General features: G+C 37.4%; 1 protein-coding gene across 1 annotated transcript; it reads left to right on the forward strand.

The window, feature by feature from the left end:
• Positions 1-15,021, forward strand: LOC114144601 (uncharacterized). Its single transcript, XM_028017621.1, has 22 exons — positions 1-1,425; positions 1,514-1,676; positions 1,776-1,968; positions 2,243-2,344; positions 2,462-2,545; positions 2,856-2,927; positions 3,097-3,186; positions 3,794-3,865; positions 4,035-4,124; positions 4,732-4,803; positions 4,973-5,062; positions 5,670-5,741; positions 5,911-6,000; positions 6,613-6,684; positions 6,854-6,943; positions 7,557-7,628; positions 10,959-11,064; positions 11,445-11,506; positions 11,597-13,664; positions 13,900-14,100; positions 14,181-14,228; positions 14,769-15,021. The coding sequence occupies exons 1-22, from the start codon at positions 1,320-1,322 to the stop codon at positions 15,011-15,013; spliced, it is 4,260 nt and encodes a 1,419-aa protein (XP_027873422.1). The 5' UTR covers positions 1-1,319; the 3' UTR covers positions 15,014-15,021.
• Positions 15,022-18,060: the final 3,039 nt, after the last annotated feature.

An 18,060-nucleotide genomic window follows, 5' to 3' on the forward strand; every position in this document is an offset into this window, starting at 1 on the left:
TGTGTCTTATTACCAAACCATCCCAGACGCAAGGTTTTTAAAAATTAAATCCTCATTTGAAGCCGCAGCCCTCAATATGGACGTGTTGGTGGAATAACTGTGCACAGGTAAGCATTAATGGTAAATTAAAATAATTTTTGCCTAGATGAAGTTATTTACAAGTAAATAACTGCAGATGCAAGAAAGGTTTTTGAGCAAAATGAAATATTTTAGATTTTAATTTAGGTAACATTAAAGCTAAGCAACTTATTTTAGATATTTGCATCAAGTAGCTTAAATATGTATGCTTTTATGACTGAAAAGACTTACCTGAAGCAGTATAGTTTTTATTTCGAGTGTTTTAAAGTAAGAGACTAGCTGGGCTAGGAGAGCTAGCTTCCTAGCTAGAGCTAGCCTCCTAGCTAGAAACAGGTGTTTGACAAGTTGACAATATTTGGGGTAGGTGGTACCTGTGTGGTACCTACTACCTAGCTTTTGGTGATAAAAGTTGGGTGATGAACTGTAAGGTTTTCATCATTATATTTAACAATATTGGCGAACTGCTTGCTTTATGTTAGCTAATTGCACCGTAGTGATGCTTGTTAAGCTCGTTAAGCTTGATTTCAAGCAGGAGATTAATAAGAAGCAAACCCACAGGTTTCTGTGAAACTTGTTTATCTTTTGGAAAAGCACCAATGGTTGAAGGTTTTAATAATTGGCTGCAATAGGGCTGGTGCATCAATGGCTTTAAAGCTGTGTACTGTAATCACTTTCATGACTTAAATGCTGAAAGTGTAAATCAAGAGTCCTCAAATTTAGGCAAATATCGGTGTCCTTCAATTTTTAAATGTGTATTTGTACCTGAATCAATTAGCTGAATAACCTCCTCATATGCAGCCAAATTCTCCAGATTTCTGACCACATTATTTGACTTAGGTGTGTTGAAGCAGAGATGCATCTAAAAGTTGGAGGAGACTGTCCCTGGAAGACTGATTAAAACTGTTTAATTAAAGATAAATTGGACTTCTCTAATAAAATTCATTTGTGCAACAAACTACCCTTTTTCCTTAAAGTATGGCTCAAATGTTCTTGTAAGGCTGTACTATTGGCTGAACAACAATATATTGAACACTGAACTATTTGTAGATGGTAAAGCACTTTTTTAAATCAGTGATTAAATAAATTATAGTGTTGGTGTTTTATCTGAGCTGTGTGTCTTGCATGCATAACATGTTTCCATATTTATAATTAAATTTTTAGCTTTAACATTTGTAGGAATTACAAAGAAGCTTGTAATTCCTTCTTTGACTGTTATAACTTTTCATACATGTCAGTAAAACATGCAGAGGCGAAGACGCATAAATCCGAAGGAAGATGCCAAATATTATATTGATACCAAAACGGACAAAGTGGGGCTTGACGTCACGTACATCAATGCCTTTAAAGGTATGGGGATTTCTTTGGAGTGGTTTAAATACAATCAAGCCTTTATACTGTTTACTCTTTCTACTATTATTTTTGCTTTCTTCTTTAGGTCGTGGTATCTTTGCCACAACCTCTTTTCAGAAAGGAGACTTTCTGTGTGAATATCGAGGTGAACTGATCAGTAAAGAGGAATGTGAGAGGAGACAGAGAGTTTACCATGACAACCTTAAAGTATTCTTGTTTGAATTCTATTTTAATGGAAAACTCTGGTGGTTAGTATGTTTGTATCAGAAGTCTAATTAGAACTAAATGGCATATATATATATAAATGAATATTTTAATATTTAAAATTAAATGTTATGTATTTGCAGTGTTGATGCAGCAAAAGAAGATTGCTCCCTTGGAAGGCTTATAAACGATGACAATATCAGCCCAAATGCCAAAATGAAGTATCTGACCGTCCAACAGAAACCACATTTGTGTTTATTTGCAACTCGAGATATCAATCAGGGAGAAGAGATTACGTACAATTATGGGGACTCAGACTGGCCATGGCGACTCAAGGTACTAAAAAAATAAAAATGTATGAATCTTAAGACAATGTTCATTTAAGAAATGCACTAATAATGATGATTTACAACCTGAACCTCCTTTGTTTTACCATTCTTTTCACAACACTAGATGGCTGACTATACAAGACATTACTGGGCAAATTAACCAGTTGCCCACAAATGTATAATAAATAATTACAGTATAGTAGTATTTACAGTAGTGTTTTACGTACTCTCAAAACATTGTTACATCTACAATGAATTTGATATATATTCAAATTCAACAGAACTCCAGTGGGATGTCTTCAACTGGACAAGATGTTGAGGTGCCATCCACATCACAGTTGGTTTCATACTATGGACCGGTATCAAGCAAAGACCAAATAAAGGTGTGGGAAAATGATATAATTGAAAGTTTTAAGACAAAATCTGAATATAAGTGAGGGTATCTCTGTGAATTAATCTAGGGCAGTATGGTGTTGACTTGTATTTATTTTCTGTTTCAGATCAGAGCTGAAAATGACCCGGATCAGATGATAACCAGTGTCAAAAACGAGACAGATCCAGTCCTGGATTCACTCCCCATCAAGGTTGTGAATATTGGTTTGACCTCTGATAAATGTTGACTTGGCATCACAGAATATATTGGGAGAGTAAAAATTTTAATTTCTTAAAGGTTATAGAAAATATTTTTATTTTTGGTGATTTTAATCAAACAGAATCAGACTTCAATTTGGTCAGTGCTGGTGAAATTATAATAGTCAACTTGTTTCTTAGCATTCGTCTTGCAGACTGTTTCCAGAATTCAAAACACTTGGGTTAACCACCAAATTATTTTCTCTGCTACATCAGAAAATCTTCTGTGGGGATAAAACAATCAATCTTTCTTCTTTTTCACAGGAATTGGAGAAAGAAATGTCCCAAAGTCCTGACTGCACTCATTCAACTTCTACGGCTGGCAACACAGAACAGGTACAGAAGTTGGGTTTTCATTTTGAATTTACCAAACATTTTGGCTGGATTTAAAACTAGTTTCCTTCCATGGGTGATGGTTCTCATAGAACAATCATTTAAGTGAAAATATCTCTGTGAAGTAGTCAAGGGCAGTATGGTGTTGACTTGTATTTATTTTCTGTTTCAGATCAGAGCTGAAAATGATCAGGATCAGATGACAACCAGTGTCCCAAATGAGACAGACCCTGTCCTGGATTCACTCCCCATCAATTCAGAGGTATTTTATATTTAAGGTGCAGCTAAATGATGTCAGTCAGCCAACCTGTTCAACTTCAGTGTGTCTGTGTGTGGACCTGAATGCCATGTGGTTTATCTGGACATTGGTTTGTAAGGACAGTCTCATGTCATGGTTTTCAGTTTGTAAGTTCAGCGTGTGTATGTGTGTGTTTCATGGTCACCTGCCCCAATGTGATACAGGAGGACCATATTGTATATGGGGACCTTGCGCTATTGAACTGATAAAAACATATGTTTTGGTTCTTGTGACCTTGTGAATATTAATTTGACCTCTGATAAATGTTGACTTGGTATTACAGAATATATTGGGAGAGCAAATATTTTAATTTCTTAAAGGTTAAAGTAGATGCATAGATTTTTGCTAAAATTTCTTTTAATTTCACAACAGAATCAGACTTCAATCTTGTCAATGCTGGTGAAATTGGAGTATTTTGAATATTTGTTAAAGTTTGCTTTCATTCAATGTGTATAACGTTCATCTTTTAAGGTGTTTCCAGGATTTAAAACACTTGAGTTACAATCGGACTATTTTCTCTGCTGCATCACAGAATTTCTGTGGAGAAAAAAATCAATCTTCTTTTTCACAGGAATTGGAGAAAGAAATGACCCAAAGTCCTGACTGTCCTTGTACAACTTCTTCAGCTGGCAACACAGAACAGGTACAGAAGTTGGGTTTTCATTTTGAAATTACCAAACATTTTGGCTGGATTTAAAACTAGTTTCCTTTCATGGGTGTTTTCTCTCATAGAACAATCATTTAAGTGGAGATATCTCTGTGAAGTAATCAAGGGCAGTATGGTGTTGACTTGTATTTATTTTCTGTTTCAGATCAGAGCTGAAAATGATCAGGATCAGATGACAACCAGTGTCCCAAATGAGATAGACCCTGTCCTGGATTCACTCCCCATCAATTCAGAGGTATTTTATATTTAAGGTGCAGCTAAATGATGTCAGTCAGCCAACCTGTTCAACTTCAGTGTGTCTGTGTGTGGACCTGAATGCCATGTGGTTTATCTGGACATTGGTTTGTAAGGACAGTCTCATGTCATGGTTTTCAGTTTGTAAGTTCAGCGTGTGTATGTGTGTGTTTCATGGTCATCTGTCCCAATGTGATACAGGAGGACCATATTGTATATGGGGACCTTGCGTTATTGAATTGATAAAAACATATGTTTTGGTTCTTGTGACCTTGTGAATATTGGTTTGACCTCTGATAAATGTTGACTTGGCATTACAGAATATATTGGGAGAGTAAATATTTTAATTTCTTAAAGGTTAAAGTAGATGCATAGATTTTTGCTAAAATTTCTTTTAATTTCACAACAGAATCAGACTTCAATCTTGTCAATGCTGGTGAAATTGGAGTATTTTGAATATTTGTTAAAGTTTGCTTTCATTCAATGTGTATAACGTTCATCTTTTAAGGTGTTTCCAGGATTTAAAACACTTGAGTTACAATCGGACTATTTTCTCTGCTGCATCACAGAATTTCTGTGGAGAAAAAAATCAATCTTCTTTTTCACAGGAATTGGAGAAAGAAATGACCCAAAGTCCTGACTGTCCTTGTACAACTTCTTCAGCTGGCAACACAGAACAGGTACAGAAGTTGGGTTTTCATTTTGAAATTACCAAACATTTTGGCTGGATTTAAAACTAGTTTCCTTTCATGGGTGTTTTCTCTCATAGAACAATCATTTAAGTGGAGATATCTCTGTGAAGTAATCAAGGGCAGTATGGTGTTGACTTGTATTTATTTTCTGTTTCAGATCAGAGCTGAAAATGATCAGGATCAGATGACAACCAGTGTCCCAAATGAGATAGACCCTGTCCTGGATTCACTCCCCATCAATTCAGAGGTATTTTATATTTAAGGTGCAGCTAAATGATGTCAGTCAGCCAACCTGTTCAACTTCAGTGTGTCTGTGTGTGGACCTGAATGCCATGTGGTTTATCTGGACATTGGTTTGTAAGGACAGTCTCATGTCATGGTTTTCAGTTTGTAAGTTCAGCGTGTGTATGTGTGTGTTTCATGGTCATCTGTCCCAATGTGATACAGGAGGACCATATTGTATATGGGGACCTTGCGCTATTGAACTGATAAAAACATATGTTTTGGTTCTTGTGACCTTGTGAATATTAATTTGACCTCTGATAAATGTTGACTTGGTATTACAGAATATATTGGGAGAGCAAATATTTTAATTTCTTAAAGGTTAAAGTAGATGCATAGATTTTTGCTAAAATTTCTTTTAATTTCACAACAGAATCAGACTTCAATCTTGTCAATGCTGGTGAAATTGGAGTATTTTGAATATTTGTTAAAGTTTGCTTTCATTCAATGTGTATAACGTTCATCTTTTAAGGTGTTTCCAGGATTTAAAACACTTGAGTTACAATCGGACTATTTTCTCTGCTGCATCACAGAATTTCTGTGGAGAAAAAAATCAATCTTCTTTTTCACAGGAATTGGAGAAAGAAATGACCCAAAGTCCTGACTGTCCTTGTACAACTTCTTCAGCTGGCAACACAGAACAGGTACAGAAGTTGGGTTTTCATTTTGAAATTACCAAACATTTTGGCTGGATTTAAAACTAGTTTCCTTTCATGGGTGTTTTCTCTCATAGAACAATCATTTAAGTGGAGATATCTCTGTGAAGTAATCAAGGGCAGTATGGTGTTGACTTGTATTTATTTTCTGTTTCAGATCAGAGCTGAAAATGATCAGGATCAGATGACAACGAGTGTCCCAAATGAGATAGACCCTGTCCTGGATTCACTCCCCATCAATTCAGAGGTATTTTATATTTAAGGTGCAGCTAAATGATGTCAGTCAGCCAACCTGTTCAACTTCAGTGTGTCTGTGTGTGGACCTGAATGCCATGTGGTTTATCTGGACATTGGTTTGTAAGGACAGTCTCATGTCATGGTTTTCAGTTTGTAAGTTCAGCGTGTGTATGTGTGTGTTTCATGGTCATCTGTCCCAATGTGATACAGGAGGACCATATTGTATATGGGGACCTTGCGCTATTGAACTGATAAAAACATATGTTTTGGTTCTTGTGACCTTGTGAATATTAATTTGACCTCTGATAAATGTTGACTTGGTATTACAGAATATATTGGGAGAGCAAATATTTTAATTTCTTAAAGGTTAAAGTAGATGCATAGATTTTTGCTAAAATTTCTTTTAATTTCACAACAGAATCAGACTTCAATCTTGTCAATGCTGGTGAAATTGGAGTATTTTGAATATTTGTTAAAGTTTGCTGTCATTCAATGTGTATAACGTTCATCTTTTAAGGTGTTTCCAGGATTTAAAACACTTGAGTCACAATCGGACTATTTTCTCTGCTGCATCACAGAATTTCTGGGGAGAAAAAAAATCAAATTTTCTTCTTTTTCACAGGAATTGGAGGAAGAAATGTCCCAAAGTCCTGACTGTCCTTGTACAACTTCTTCAGCTGGCAACACAGAACAGGTACAGAAGTTGGGTTTTCATTTTGAAATTACCAAACATTTTGGCTGGATTTAAAACTAGTTTCCTTTCATGGGTGTTTTCTCTCATAGAACAATCATTTAAGTGGAGATATCTCTGTGAAGTAATCAAGGGCAGTATGGTGTTGACTTGTATTTATTTTCTGTTTCAGATCAGAGCTGAAAATGATCAGGATCAGATGACAACGAGTGTCCCAAATGAGATAGACCCTGTCCTGGATTCACTCCCCATCAATTCAGAGGTATTTTATGTTTAAGGTGCAGCTAAATGATGTCAGTCAGCCAACCTGTTCAACTTCAGTGTGTCTGTGTGTGGACCTGAATGCCATGTGGTTTATCTGGACATTGGTTTGTAAGGACAGTCTCATGTCATGGTTTTCAGTTTGTAAGTTCAGCGTGTGTATGTGTGTGTTTCATGGTCACCGGCACCAATGTGATACAGGAGGACCATATTGTATATGGGGACCTTGCGCTATTGAACTGATAAAAACATATGTTTTGGTTCTTGTGACTTTGTGAATATTGGTTTGACCTCTGAAAAATGTTGACTTGGTATTACAGAATATATTGGGAGAGTAAATATTTTAATTTCTTAAAGGTTAAAGTAGATGCATACATTTTCGGTAACATTTTTTTTAATTTCACAACAGAATCAGACTTCAATTTGGTCAGTGCTGGTGAAATTGTAGTATTTTGAATATTTGTTAAAGTTTGCTGTCAGTCAATGTGTTTACCGTTCATCCTTTAGGTTGTTTCCAGGATTCAAAACACTTGAGTCACAATCGGACTATTTTCTCTGCTGCATTACAGAATTTCTCTGGGGTGAAAAAAATCAATTTTTCTTCTTTTTCACAGGAATTGGAGGAAGAAATGTCCCAAAGTCCTGACTGTCCTCATACAACTTCTTCAGCTGGCAACACAGAACAGGTACAGAAGTTGGATTTCATTTTTAATTTACCGAACATTTTGGCTGGATTTAAAACTAGTTTCCTTCCATGGTTGTTGGCTCTCATAGCACAATCATTTAAGTGAAGATATCTCTGTGAAGTAATCAACCATTTCATATATGGGGACCTTGCTTTATTGAATAGATAAAAACATATGTTTTGGTTCTTGTGAGGTTGAGAATATTGGTTTGACTTCTGATAAATGTTGACTTGGTGGCACAGAATATAATCTTAGAAAAATGTTTTAAATGTTGTCAAAGTTAAAATATATATATATATATATATATATATATATATATATATATATATATATATATATAAATTTTGTCTTTTGTATTTATCTACATCTTTACCACACAATATTTTTAATTCAACTATTTAAAAGTTTGCAGAAAAAGTTGTTTTTTATGACTGGAACCCTCTGTAATTATTTGTCTCATTTATTATCCAATATAGTATGATCCCAAAGGGGAAATTGCTTATTCATTGAAAAGCTACTCCATCTGAGCTAATAAATATAAATAATAAAATATGTCTGTCTGTCTGTGAAAACGTTTGGGCACCCCTATTAATCTTAATTATTTTATTTCTAAATATTTGGGGTTTTGCAACAGCTACTTCAGTTTGATATATCTAATAACTGATGGAAACAGTAATATTCCAGTATTGAATTGAGGTTTATTGTACTAACAGAAAATGTGCAATATGCATTAAAACAGAATTTGACAGGTGCAAAAATGTGGGTACCCTTATCATTTTATTGATTTGAAAACTCCCAACTACTTTTCACTGACTTACTGAAACACAAAATTGGTTTGGTAACCTCATTAAGCTTTGAACTTCATAGACAAGTGTATCCAATCATGAGAAAATGTATTTAAGGTGGCCAGTTGCAAGTTGTTCTCCTATTTGAGTCTCCTCTGAAGAGTGGTATCATGGGCACCTCAAAACAACTCTCAAATGATCTGAATACAAAGATTGTTCAACATAGTTGTTTAGGGGAAGGATACAAAAAGTTGTCTCAGAGATTTAAACTGTCAGTTTCCACTGTGAGGAACATAGTAAGGAAATGGAAAACCACAGGGACAATTCTTGTTAAGCCCAGAAGTGGCAGGCCAAGAAAAATATCAGAGAGGCAGAGAAGAAGAATGGTGAGAACAATCAAAGACAACCCACAGACCACCTCCAAAGACCTGCAGCATCATCTTGCTGCAGATGGTGTCACTGTGCATTGTTCAACAATTCAGCGCACTTTGCACAAGGAGAAGCTGTATGGGAGAGTGATGCGACAGAAGCCTTTTCTGCAAGCATGCCACAAACAGTCGCTTGAGGTATGCAAAAGCACATTTGGACAAGCCGGTTTCATTTTGGAACAAGGTCCTGTGGACTGATGAAACAAAGATTGAGGGGTTCCGGTGACGTCAACTTCCGAGATGGCAGCTTGAGCTGACTGCACCTCCAGTAAATCTTAATTTGACCGCCATTAATTGCCAAATATAACAAAAAATGAGTAAAATGGAATCTATAAGGGGGTCTAGAATGGGGAAAAGGGACGGGAATAAGAAAACCACGAATAAAGAATTGGCAAAAGAAAGAAAGACGGCAGGTAGCTCACCAACACATCAGCACCTCGGCGAAGCTAATGCTAATAAGCTTTCCACTGACTCAACTGCACTAGCGCAAATCCTGGGGGAGTTACGGGATTTCCGAAAAGATATGAAACAACAGCTTGATGACATTAAGTCAGAACTCATCAACATACACCAAAAAATTAAGGAGACGGATGACCGAGTCAAAACGCAAACCATTATCATGTCTTCTGGGACTACCCAATCATAAAAGATTACTGGAAAGAGATAAATAGTGCCTTACAAGATATTTTCAAGCAGAACATTCCTTTTGAGATCAAGCTTATGTATTTTACATAATTTCTTCAAAAAGAAATAAATATTTAATGACTATTTTATTAATAGCAAGTAAGAAAAACATTACAAGAAAATGGTTATCACAAGACAAACCAACTTTCGACGACTGGATCGACATAACATTTAACATGTATAAAATGGAAAAGAATCAACAGTCACAGGACTGAACAATTCTGTCAGTGGTGGCAGATTTGGGTAGAGATCTGATTTCATTTTTAGAGACCAAACTTGATTAAATCTCCTATGACAGCCATACTTCATAATTATTTTATACTATGTCTTTCGTTTATGTATTTCTTTTTTTTCTGGTTTGCTCTTTACATTTCTAACTTGATTCCTTTCTCTATTTTTGGTTTCTTCTTTCACACTCTCTTTATTCCTTGCTTTATAATCTTTCTCAGGGAAGTGAAGTTGCATTTTTGTTTTGACTGTTATTATGCAATGGTCTACATGTCTACCTTATTACAAATGTTGAAGTTAATCCTGTGATGTAGAGACCTAAGTTCATGTAAGTGATACTTTCTTGAGAATCAATAAAGATAAAATAAAAAAAAGAAACAAAGATTGAGTTGTTTAGTCATAAAAAATGGCGTTATGCATGGCAGCAAAAAAATACAGCGTTTCAAGAAAAACACTTGCTACCCACTGTAAAATGTGGTGGAGGTTTCATCATGCTTTGGGGCTGTGTGGCCAATGTCAGCACTGGGGATCTTGTTAAAGTTGAGGGTTGCATGGATTTCACTCAATATCAACAGATTCTTGAGAATAATGTTCAAGAATCAGTTACGAAGTTGAAGTTGTGCTGGGATATTTCAGCAAGACAATGATCCAAAACACCGCTCCAAATCTACTCGGGCATTCATGCAGAGGAACAATTACAATGTTCTGGAATGGCCATCCCAATCCCCAGACCTGAATATCATTGAACATCTGTGGGATGATTTGAAGCAGGCTGTAAATGCTTGGCGACCATCAAACTTAACTGAACTGGAATTGTTTTGCAAAGAAGAATGGTCAAAAATACCTTGATCCAGGAACTCATTAAAAGCTACAGGAAGTGACTAGAGGCTGTTATTTTTGCAAAAGGAGGATCTGCTAAATATTAATGCCACTTTTCTGTTGAAGTGCCCATATTTCTGCACCTGTCAAATTCTGTTTTAATGCATACTTCACATTTTCTGTTAGTACAATAAACCTCAATTCAGTACTGAAATATTACTTATGTCCATCAGATATATCAAACTGAAATAGCTGTTGCAAACACCCAAATATTTAGATATAAAAATAAGTAAGTTTAATAGGGCTGCCCAAACTTTTTCATATGACTGTATATATATGTATATGTGTGTGTATTTTTAAATATATGTTTAATTTGTTCTTTGTAGTGTCAAAAACATCACTTGATGTGCACAACAGTATCCTCTTTGGAGAAGTGTACTCAGTGTTTTGGACCTTGTTCTTCATTCAAGTGGGTTGGCTACCAGTGCAAAGGTAAGATATTTAGTTAATTTGTACTGTGAATTAATTAATTTTAATAGGATGTATGTCTTTGTTGAACTGTTGACCATGAACAAATTACAGTTTCAGAATTGAGTACATAGTTTTCAATACAATGCAATTTATGTCATCATGGTGACTTTCAAAGCAGTGGAAGTTTTCAAAGTACCTTAAAGCCTTTAACCGTGATCTTTATTTAAAACAGAACATAAAAATTTTATCCAGAATGTTCAATTTTGCACATTTGAAAAAAAAAAAATTGTTAATCTATATTTAACTATTCCATCTGATCTAAACGTAAGGTGTAATGGTTTATTTGAGATTTTGGATTTTGCTTGTCTTCTGTGGTTTTTTACATTTAAATTTTTTCACAGGTTGTTCAAAAGTCTGGCATTCATCCTGCCTTAAACAAATTATAAAGGATGATGGATCTCAGGTGAATATCCACATACGTTTTTTTAGCTTTGCCTTCTAAGTCTCCATTATAACATAAATTATATTTCCCACTTCCCACTCCCAATTTCAGGCAAAAGAACTGTTTAAGTATTCCATAGCTGACTCCTCATCAGATAACAACACATCACCTTCCAAAGAATGTGAAATGTCAGATGATGACCATGCATCTGATATTGACTACATACCAAATTCAGAATCTGCAGAAGCTGATGAAGACTCAGATGTTAGCATCCCTCTTCAGCCCATCAAGTCTAAAGTTGGACAACTTCAAGGAAACCCAACAATACCCGATCTCACTTCATTCTTGCCAGACTCAAGTTCTGTGGTTGAACCTTGCACATCAAATTACTGGCCTCCTTTTCACACAGATGATATGGGTGATGGCACATTCGAAACATTCAGCCCAGCCAAGTCTACCAAAGACTCAAACAATAAACCAAAAAGTCAAAAGGAGCTTCACAAACAGGAATCCTCACAGCATATTTTGAGTGCTAAGAACTATTGCTTTGTATGTGGTAGGCCACAGAGCAAAATTTCACGCCATTTAAAAACCCACAAGACACATGCTGAAATTGCTTATGCCTTTTCCCTTCCGGAAGACTCAAAAGAGCGCAATGTTCTTCTAGAAAAAATGAGAAACAAGGGGAACTTCAAACATAACTGTGAGGTTTTACAAAGTGGGAAAGGATCGTTGAAAGTTAAGAGAAAGCCAAAAGCAAAGACTGGAACATTTATACATTGTATGTACTGCCAAGGTATGTACATTCGAAAGGAACTATGGAGACATGTGCAAAGATGCCCCTGTAAGCCACAAAATGAAGATTTGAACCAAGGACATGGAAGAACCAAAGTACTGGGTTTTGCTATGGCTCAAGAGTCTGCATTCTGTCAAGAGATTTCAAGTGGGGTTTGGAAGCTCCTCGGTCCCATGAAGCAGGATGATGTAGCCACAGTTGTGAGAAATGACCTGACCATTATTCAGTTTGCCCAGTCTCTCTACAACAGACATGGACAAGACCCTACTAAGTATGAGTACATCCGACAGAAGCTCCGTGAAATTGGACGTCTGTTAATATGTCTACGGTCTGAATTCTCTATACATAACTTGGAGGAAGCTGTGAAACCTGCTAACTTCCAAAGAGTTGTCCAGGCAGTAAAGATTGTCTGCGGTTTTGATGAAGAAAAGCATTCATACCAAACACCAAGTCTTGCACTAAAACTGGGACATACACTACAGAAAATCAGTGACATTATCCATTGCCGAGCGCTCATGGCAGAAGATGAAGAACTGATTAAGTCAACAGACACTTTCAAAAAGCTGTATACATCCAAGTGGTCTGAGTTAGTGTCACATACTGCCTTGAACACTCTGAGTCATGCCAAATATAATAAGCCATTAACCTTACCATTCACAGAAGATGTTCAGAGTCTTCATAGGTACCTTAAGAAATCTGGAGAAAATGCATTTTCTAACTTGAAAGAAGAGGTCAGCCCCCAGAATTATGCAGAACTTGCAAAAGTTACTCTTGCACAGGTCATTGTGTTCAATCGAAGACGAGCTGGAGAAGTCTCAAAGATGCGTCTCAGAGGTTTCCAGCAGAGAGATGACTCCAAGCTCCATGAAGATGTTGCTGCTGGATTGTCCAAGGTTGAAAAAAGGCTCTGTAGCTACTTCAGCCGTGTTGAAATAATTGGAAAAAGAGGTCGAAAAGTTGCGGTTCTCCTTTCTCCAGATGTGGTGGATGCTCTGACTCTGCTGGTCAGCAAAAGAGAGCAATGTGGTGTTTGCTCCACAAACATCTTTCTTTTTGCCCGACCAAGATCTCAAAGTCACTACAGGGGCCAAGACTGTTTGCGTGTTTATGGAAGCCAATGTGGGGCGAAGCATCCCGAGTTCCTCAGGTCCACGCAACTCAGGAAGCATGTTGCCACATTGTCACAAGTCCTCAACCTCAAAAATAATGAAATTGACCAGGTGGCTGACTTCCTGGGACATGATATTCGTGTCCACAGGGAATTTTATCGCTTACCTGTGCCAACAACACAACTGGCAAAGATTTCTAAGCTTCTTTTGTCCATGGAGAAAGGACACGTATCTACCCTGCAAGGAAAATCCCTTGATGACATCGAAATCGAAGGTTATTGCTGAATTTCTTTTGTGATCTTATTTCCATTAGTAGGACTTGTCTGACATAATCAACATTCATAAAACTGGTGGATTTAAATAAATGATTATTATTGGAAAATATTACAGTAGGGATTCTCTGTTAGAAAATACTAATAAATACAAAATGTGTTTTAAGCCTCATTTTGGTAATGCTTAGATATAATTTTATGTATGGCACTCATTTGTATTCTAATAATGCCTTTCAGATGAAATAGAACTAAGTGAGGATGAAGAAAAGGAAGATTTAAGTGATTTGGATGACTGCGATTCTGTGGAACCTGAGGAACCCGTGGAAACCGTGGAATCTGTGGAACCTGAGGAACCTGTGGAACCTGAGGAACCTGTGGAACCTGAGGAACCTGTGGAGCCTGTGGAACCTGAGCAAAGCAAGAATATGGATGATTTGTGTATGTTACTTGAATCCAAAGATGCTATAACTTTTTGTCTATCTGTTTTTTGTTTTTTAAACTTTTGTTGTTTGTCTTAGTGGGAGCAGTGTCATCGACAGCAGAGGAAACTGTCCCTCCTGTTGAAGGCAAGTCAAGTTTCCTTATGAGTCTGTGTTTTGATCCTAGCTACATTTAGTTAAAGCATAATTCTACTGCGCTGACCATATTAACTAGTTCATGCTTAAAGGCCATGCAGTCTAGATGACCTCAAACTATATGCCATTTGCTTGAGACATGTGCCAACCTAGTGAAGAGTGTTACGACCGGCTCTTTGAGCCATACCAAAGACAGGAAGACACGGAGTTCAACAATAAATAAGCTCTTTATTGAGCACAAGCATGAAATAAAACTAAACTGAAACAACTTGTTTTTTGTCCACATGCCTCCATTTGGGAGATTGCTTTTGTTTCTGCTTGGACATTTCTCATTGTCCTTCTTCTCCACCCAATTTCCAGTAATTTCACATTTTTGAAGCATTGTATTCCAAATTTTTGTCCACTTTCTCAGTTAGTTGATTAGTAGAGAAACTTACAAACATGCTTGGCCAGCAGCCATCTTGAATGTTTTTCATTTTTTGTTTTAATAAACTGTTTTAATCATTTTTCTCTTTACTTTTTTCCCTTCAGAGACCTCCTCTGCTGCACCCAGAAGACAACCAAAAAAACCATGGTCAAGTGCTGAGGTTTCTGCTGTTATGAGGCATTTTAAAGCTCACATAGGTAAAGGAAAACTTGCCACTAAAAATGAGTGCAAACACTGCAAGTTGGTGGAAGGTCCTGTGCTGGCTCAAAGAACAGCACAAAATATCAGGGACTTTGTGAGAAACCGTGGAATAACTGCTATGAGGCAGGCACAAAAGAAAAGGCTCTAGATTTTATGTGAAGTTATCATTTGTTCAAAAGTGTTCCATTTTGTTCATGCTACTAAAACATTTTTTTTGTTGCCTATCGAACAATATTATCTGTAAAGTCCCGTGACTTAGAGGCTGTTTAAATGTATTTGTGTTGATAGGCAGAAAAGCGTTTTTCTAATGGTGAGGCATTTTTCTGTTGTCCAGCATAAAAATTATTCGAAAAGGTGGCAGAATTTTAATTTAACATTCTTTTACTTATTTATTTATATTCAGAATATTTGGCAACAGTCTGCACCCTAAAGCCCTTATTTTACTTTTGTGTACGTTTTGTTGAGGCACTTAAATTAGATTGTTTTTCTTTTGGTAATTTCAATTTGAGGCTTACTTTTATTTTTTAAAGAAAAATAATTGAATTATTTGGTCATATTTACCTAATAAAATATGTTCTGTTAATGCTTTGTGCTGTCAGGTTGTGTATTTATGCTAATCAGCAGGTTTTTAAATATGACGTAGTTGTCCCTTTAAAGTTCTCACAATACTTTGTTTTGTTCTCATAAACCACATTTGCTGATGTCCATACAAGCCACCATGTTGTCAGGCTGCTGAAAGAAAGGCTGTGTAGCTGCTATCTGAAACCTAAAGTGAGCTAAATTTTTTTCAGATTTTTTGCAGTGTTTTAAGCCACCTCCCATTGCTCTAGCTACTTGGGAAAGGGTAGTCCAGCTAAACCACCGTCGGGCCTGTTTGGCGAAAAAGGCAGGCTATACCTTATATACCTGTATGTGTGTGTGTGTGTGTGTGTGTGTTTCTAAAACTCTCCGCTGAAAAGCAGAAAATCTTATTACTTCAAACGAAGAAGGGAGGGGAGGAAAGGAAGGATAAAGGAGAGGAGGACAAATTGGATTGCAACGCGAGGACGGACGTGCACAGTGGGGGAGAAAGAAACACTGTGGGAAAATGCAAAATGGAGTTAGATAGGTTTGAAACAAGCGTCGAGTGAGACCAATGACCCTGTTTCAACCCCCCACCCCGCGCACACACACGCGCACACACACACACCCACACCTCCCACTTTCACAGAAGTGTCTGCGCATTAAACCTTTAAAGCACAACACTGAATCTTTTGGGCCCGGCTATCAGGGTGATTTAAAAGCCAGCATGCGGCAGAGAGGCGAGGAAATGAGCCGAGAAAGAAAGTCGCCGCGGTTTGATGCTGGTTCTAGTGAACCCCGGGTTGCAGGCTGGAAAACACGCTTACTGATCCACAGGGGCAGCCAAACACTGTAAACACCCAGGTTAATCTGAGAGAGAGAGAGAGAGAGAGAGAGAGAGAGAGAGAGAGAGAGAGAGAGAGAGAGAGAGAGAGAAGTGGGGGAGAAGCAAGAGATCTAATAGGATTTTCATCTGAGTCACAAACGTCACACGCACTGAAACACTCCCGTGGCGAGACGCACACAAACGTGGCTTTTGGACATTAACGTCTAAGTGCGCACAATTGCATGCCAAAGCTCGTTAGCTCCGCTTCGCGGGACCGGTGCCGACGCGTTTCTGCCTGTCGCTCAGCTGTAATATGACATTAAATTGTGTGTCAGGGGGGATTTTTCAGAAGCGTCTGTTGGCCTGTTGGCTTCCCTTCAACAGCTCATCCAGGCTGCCACGCGCACGCGAGGGAGAAACATGGGAATGAAAGGCAACATGTCCAGCACGTGCTCGCAGTGGAGCTACTCTCACTGTGTGTATTATTGGGGCCTCAGGGGGACTTCGGGGTCCAGGTTGAGGTGATCAGCTAGATCAAAATCAAAAGAAACATTGTGTAATATATATCGTACTATGCAGTTATAAATTCCTTCACAGACAGCTGTTAAATACAGAAAACGCCAATAAAACATACATTTCCTCCATCGTTTGGCGCCCCCTCTAACTGGGCGCCCCTATGGATATAGGGTTACTCCCTTTTTGCGCCCCTGTATGTTTGGACACCTTGAGGTTGGGACCAAGTTTGAATGAGTCAAAGACTAACTGATTTTTACAAGTAATACTGGCCAAAACATTATGACCATTGACAAGCCAAGTTCTGACGACACTTCATAATAAGAAAAACAAATCAAACGCTCTGTTCCTGATTAACTGCAAAGGATTTGTGTCAATATGTTCCCAAAAGTGTTTGCAATCCTTTCCAGACAGATAGATGTCAAAGTTTCTCATCTATTCTAGATTTTCTGTAGACCTGGGCAGATTGTTTTGACTTTCTGGGGATTTTTTCAGCCTACTTCATTCTGTCAGAAAGGCTCTATTTCACATTATTTTGTCCATTATTAGAGACATTCTGTTGGTGTTCAGTGGGAGGGGTCCGTGACCAGCGCTGGTTCAGTTGTGGTCCTTTGTGTTTGCCTTCAGTAATCGATCGCAGCATTTTATACATACAAATATACACTAGAGTCTAAACCAAAAAAACCCCGTTATTTGAATTAAAAAGGAGAAAATAAAGCAACGCACTCATTCAGGACAGATCTTTTTAAAAAAAAAAAAAAAAACGCAAAGCAGCACTGGGTTAGTGATGTTTGATTTGCAACAGCGGGGGTCTGTGTTTTTTAATACAGCAAATCAAATGCAAACTGAAAGCTTTAACGTTACACCAGAGCAAACACCCCACTGCTCAGCTGAGAAGAAATGCAATTACTGCATGAAGGGTGATAGCGACTTGAATCATTACAGAGATAATGCACAGTGGTGTACTCGTTTCTCCAACACTTAATAAAGACATTATTTCTCAGTCTAATTATATATATATATATATTTATCAGTCTTTCTTGCTCCTGAATTAAGTAGGAAACTTTTTCTTCTCTCTCCTTTTGAATCTGTAAAGCAGGCAAAACACAAAGAGCGAGCTCCACGGGTCAACAATGAATAACAAATGAGAACAGAAACACACAATGCAGATAAGTAATTGTGGCCTGTTGTAATCCAAACTGACCATTATGTAATTACGGAGAGGGCAAATACCAGGCAGTGGTAATTAAAAGAAGTCTGAGCTGCACCGTGGGTTGGCTTGGGCTGAAATAAAA

Source organism: Xiphophorus couchianus, chromosome 5 (genome assembly GCF_001444195.1).
Source record: "Xiphophorus couchianus chromosome 5, X_couchianus-1.0, whole genome shotgun sequence".
Taxonomy (NCBI): domain Eukaryota; kingdom Metazoa; phylum Chordata; class Actinopteri; order Cyprinodontiformes; family Poeciliidae; genus Xiphophorus; species Xiphophorus couchianus.

Coding starts and splice junctions, on each gene's coding strand:
- LOC114144601 (XM_028017621.1), top strand. CDS start 1,320: ATGCAGAGGCGAAGACGCATAAATCCGAAGGAAGATGCCAAATATTAT. Junction 6,001..6,612: donor CACTCCCCATCAATTCAGAG/GTATTTTATATT, acceptor TCTTTTTCACAG/GAATTGGAGGAAGAAATGTC. Junction 13,665..13,899: donor TGATGACATCGAAATCGAAG/GTTATTGCTGAA, acceptor AATGCCTTTCAG/ATGAAATAGAACTAAGTGAG.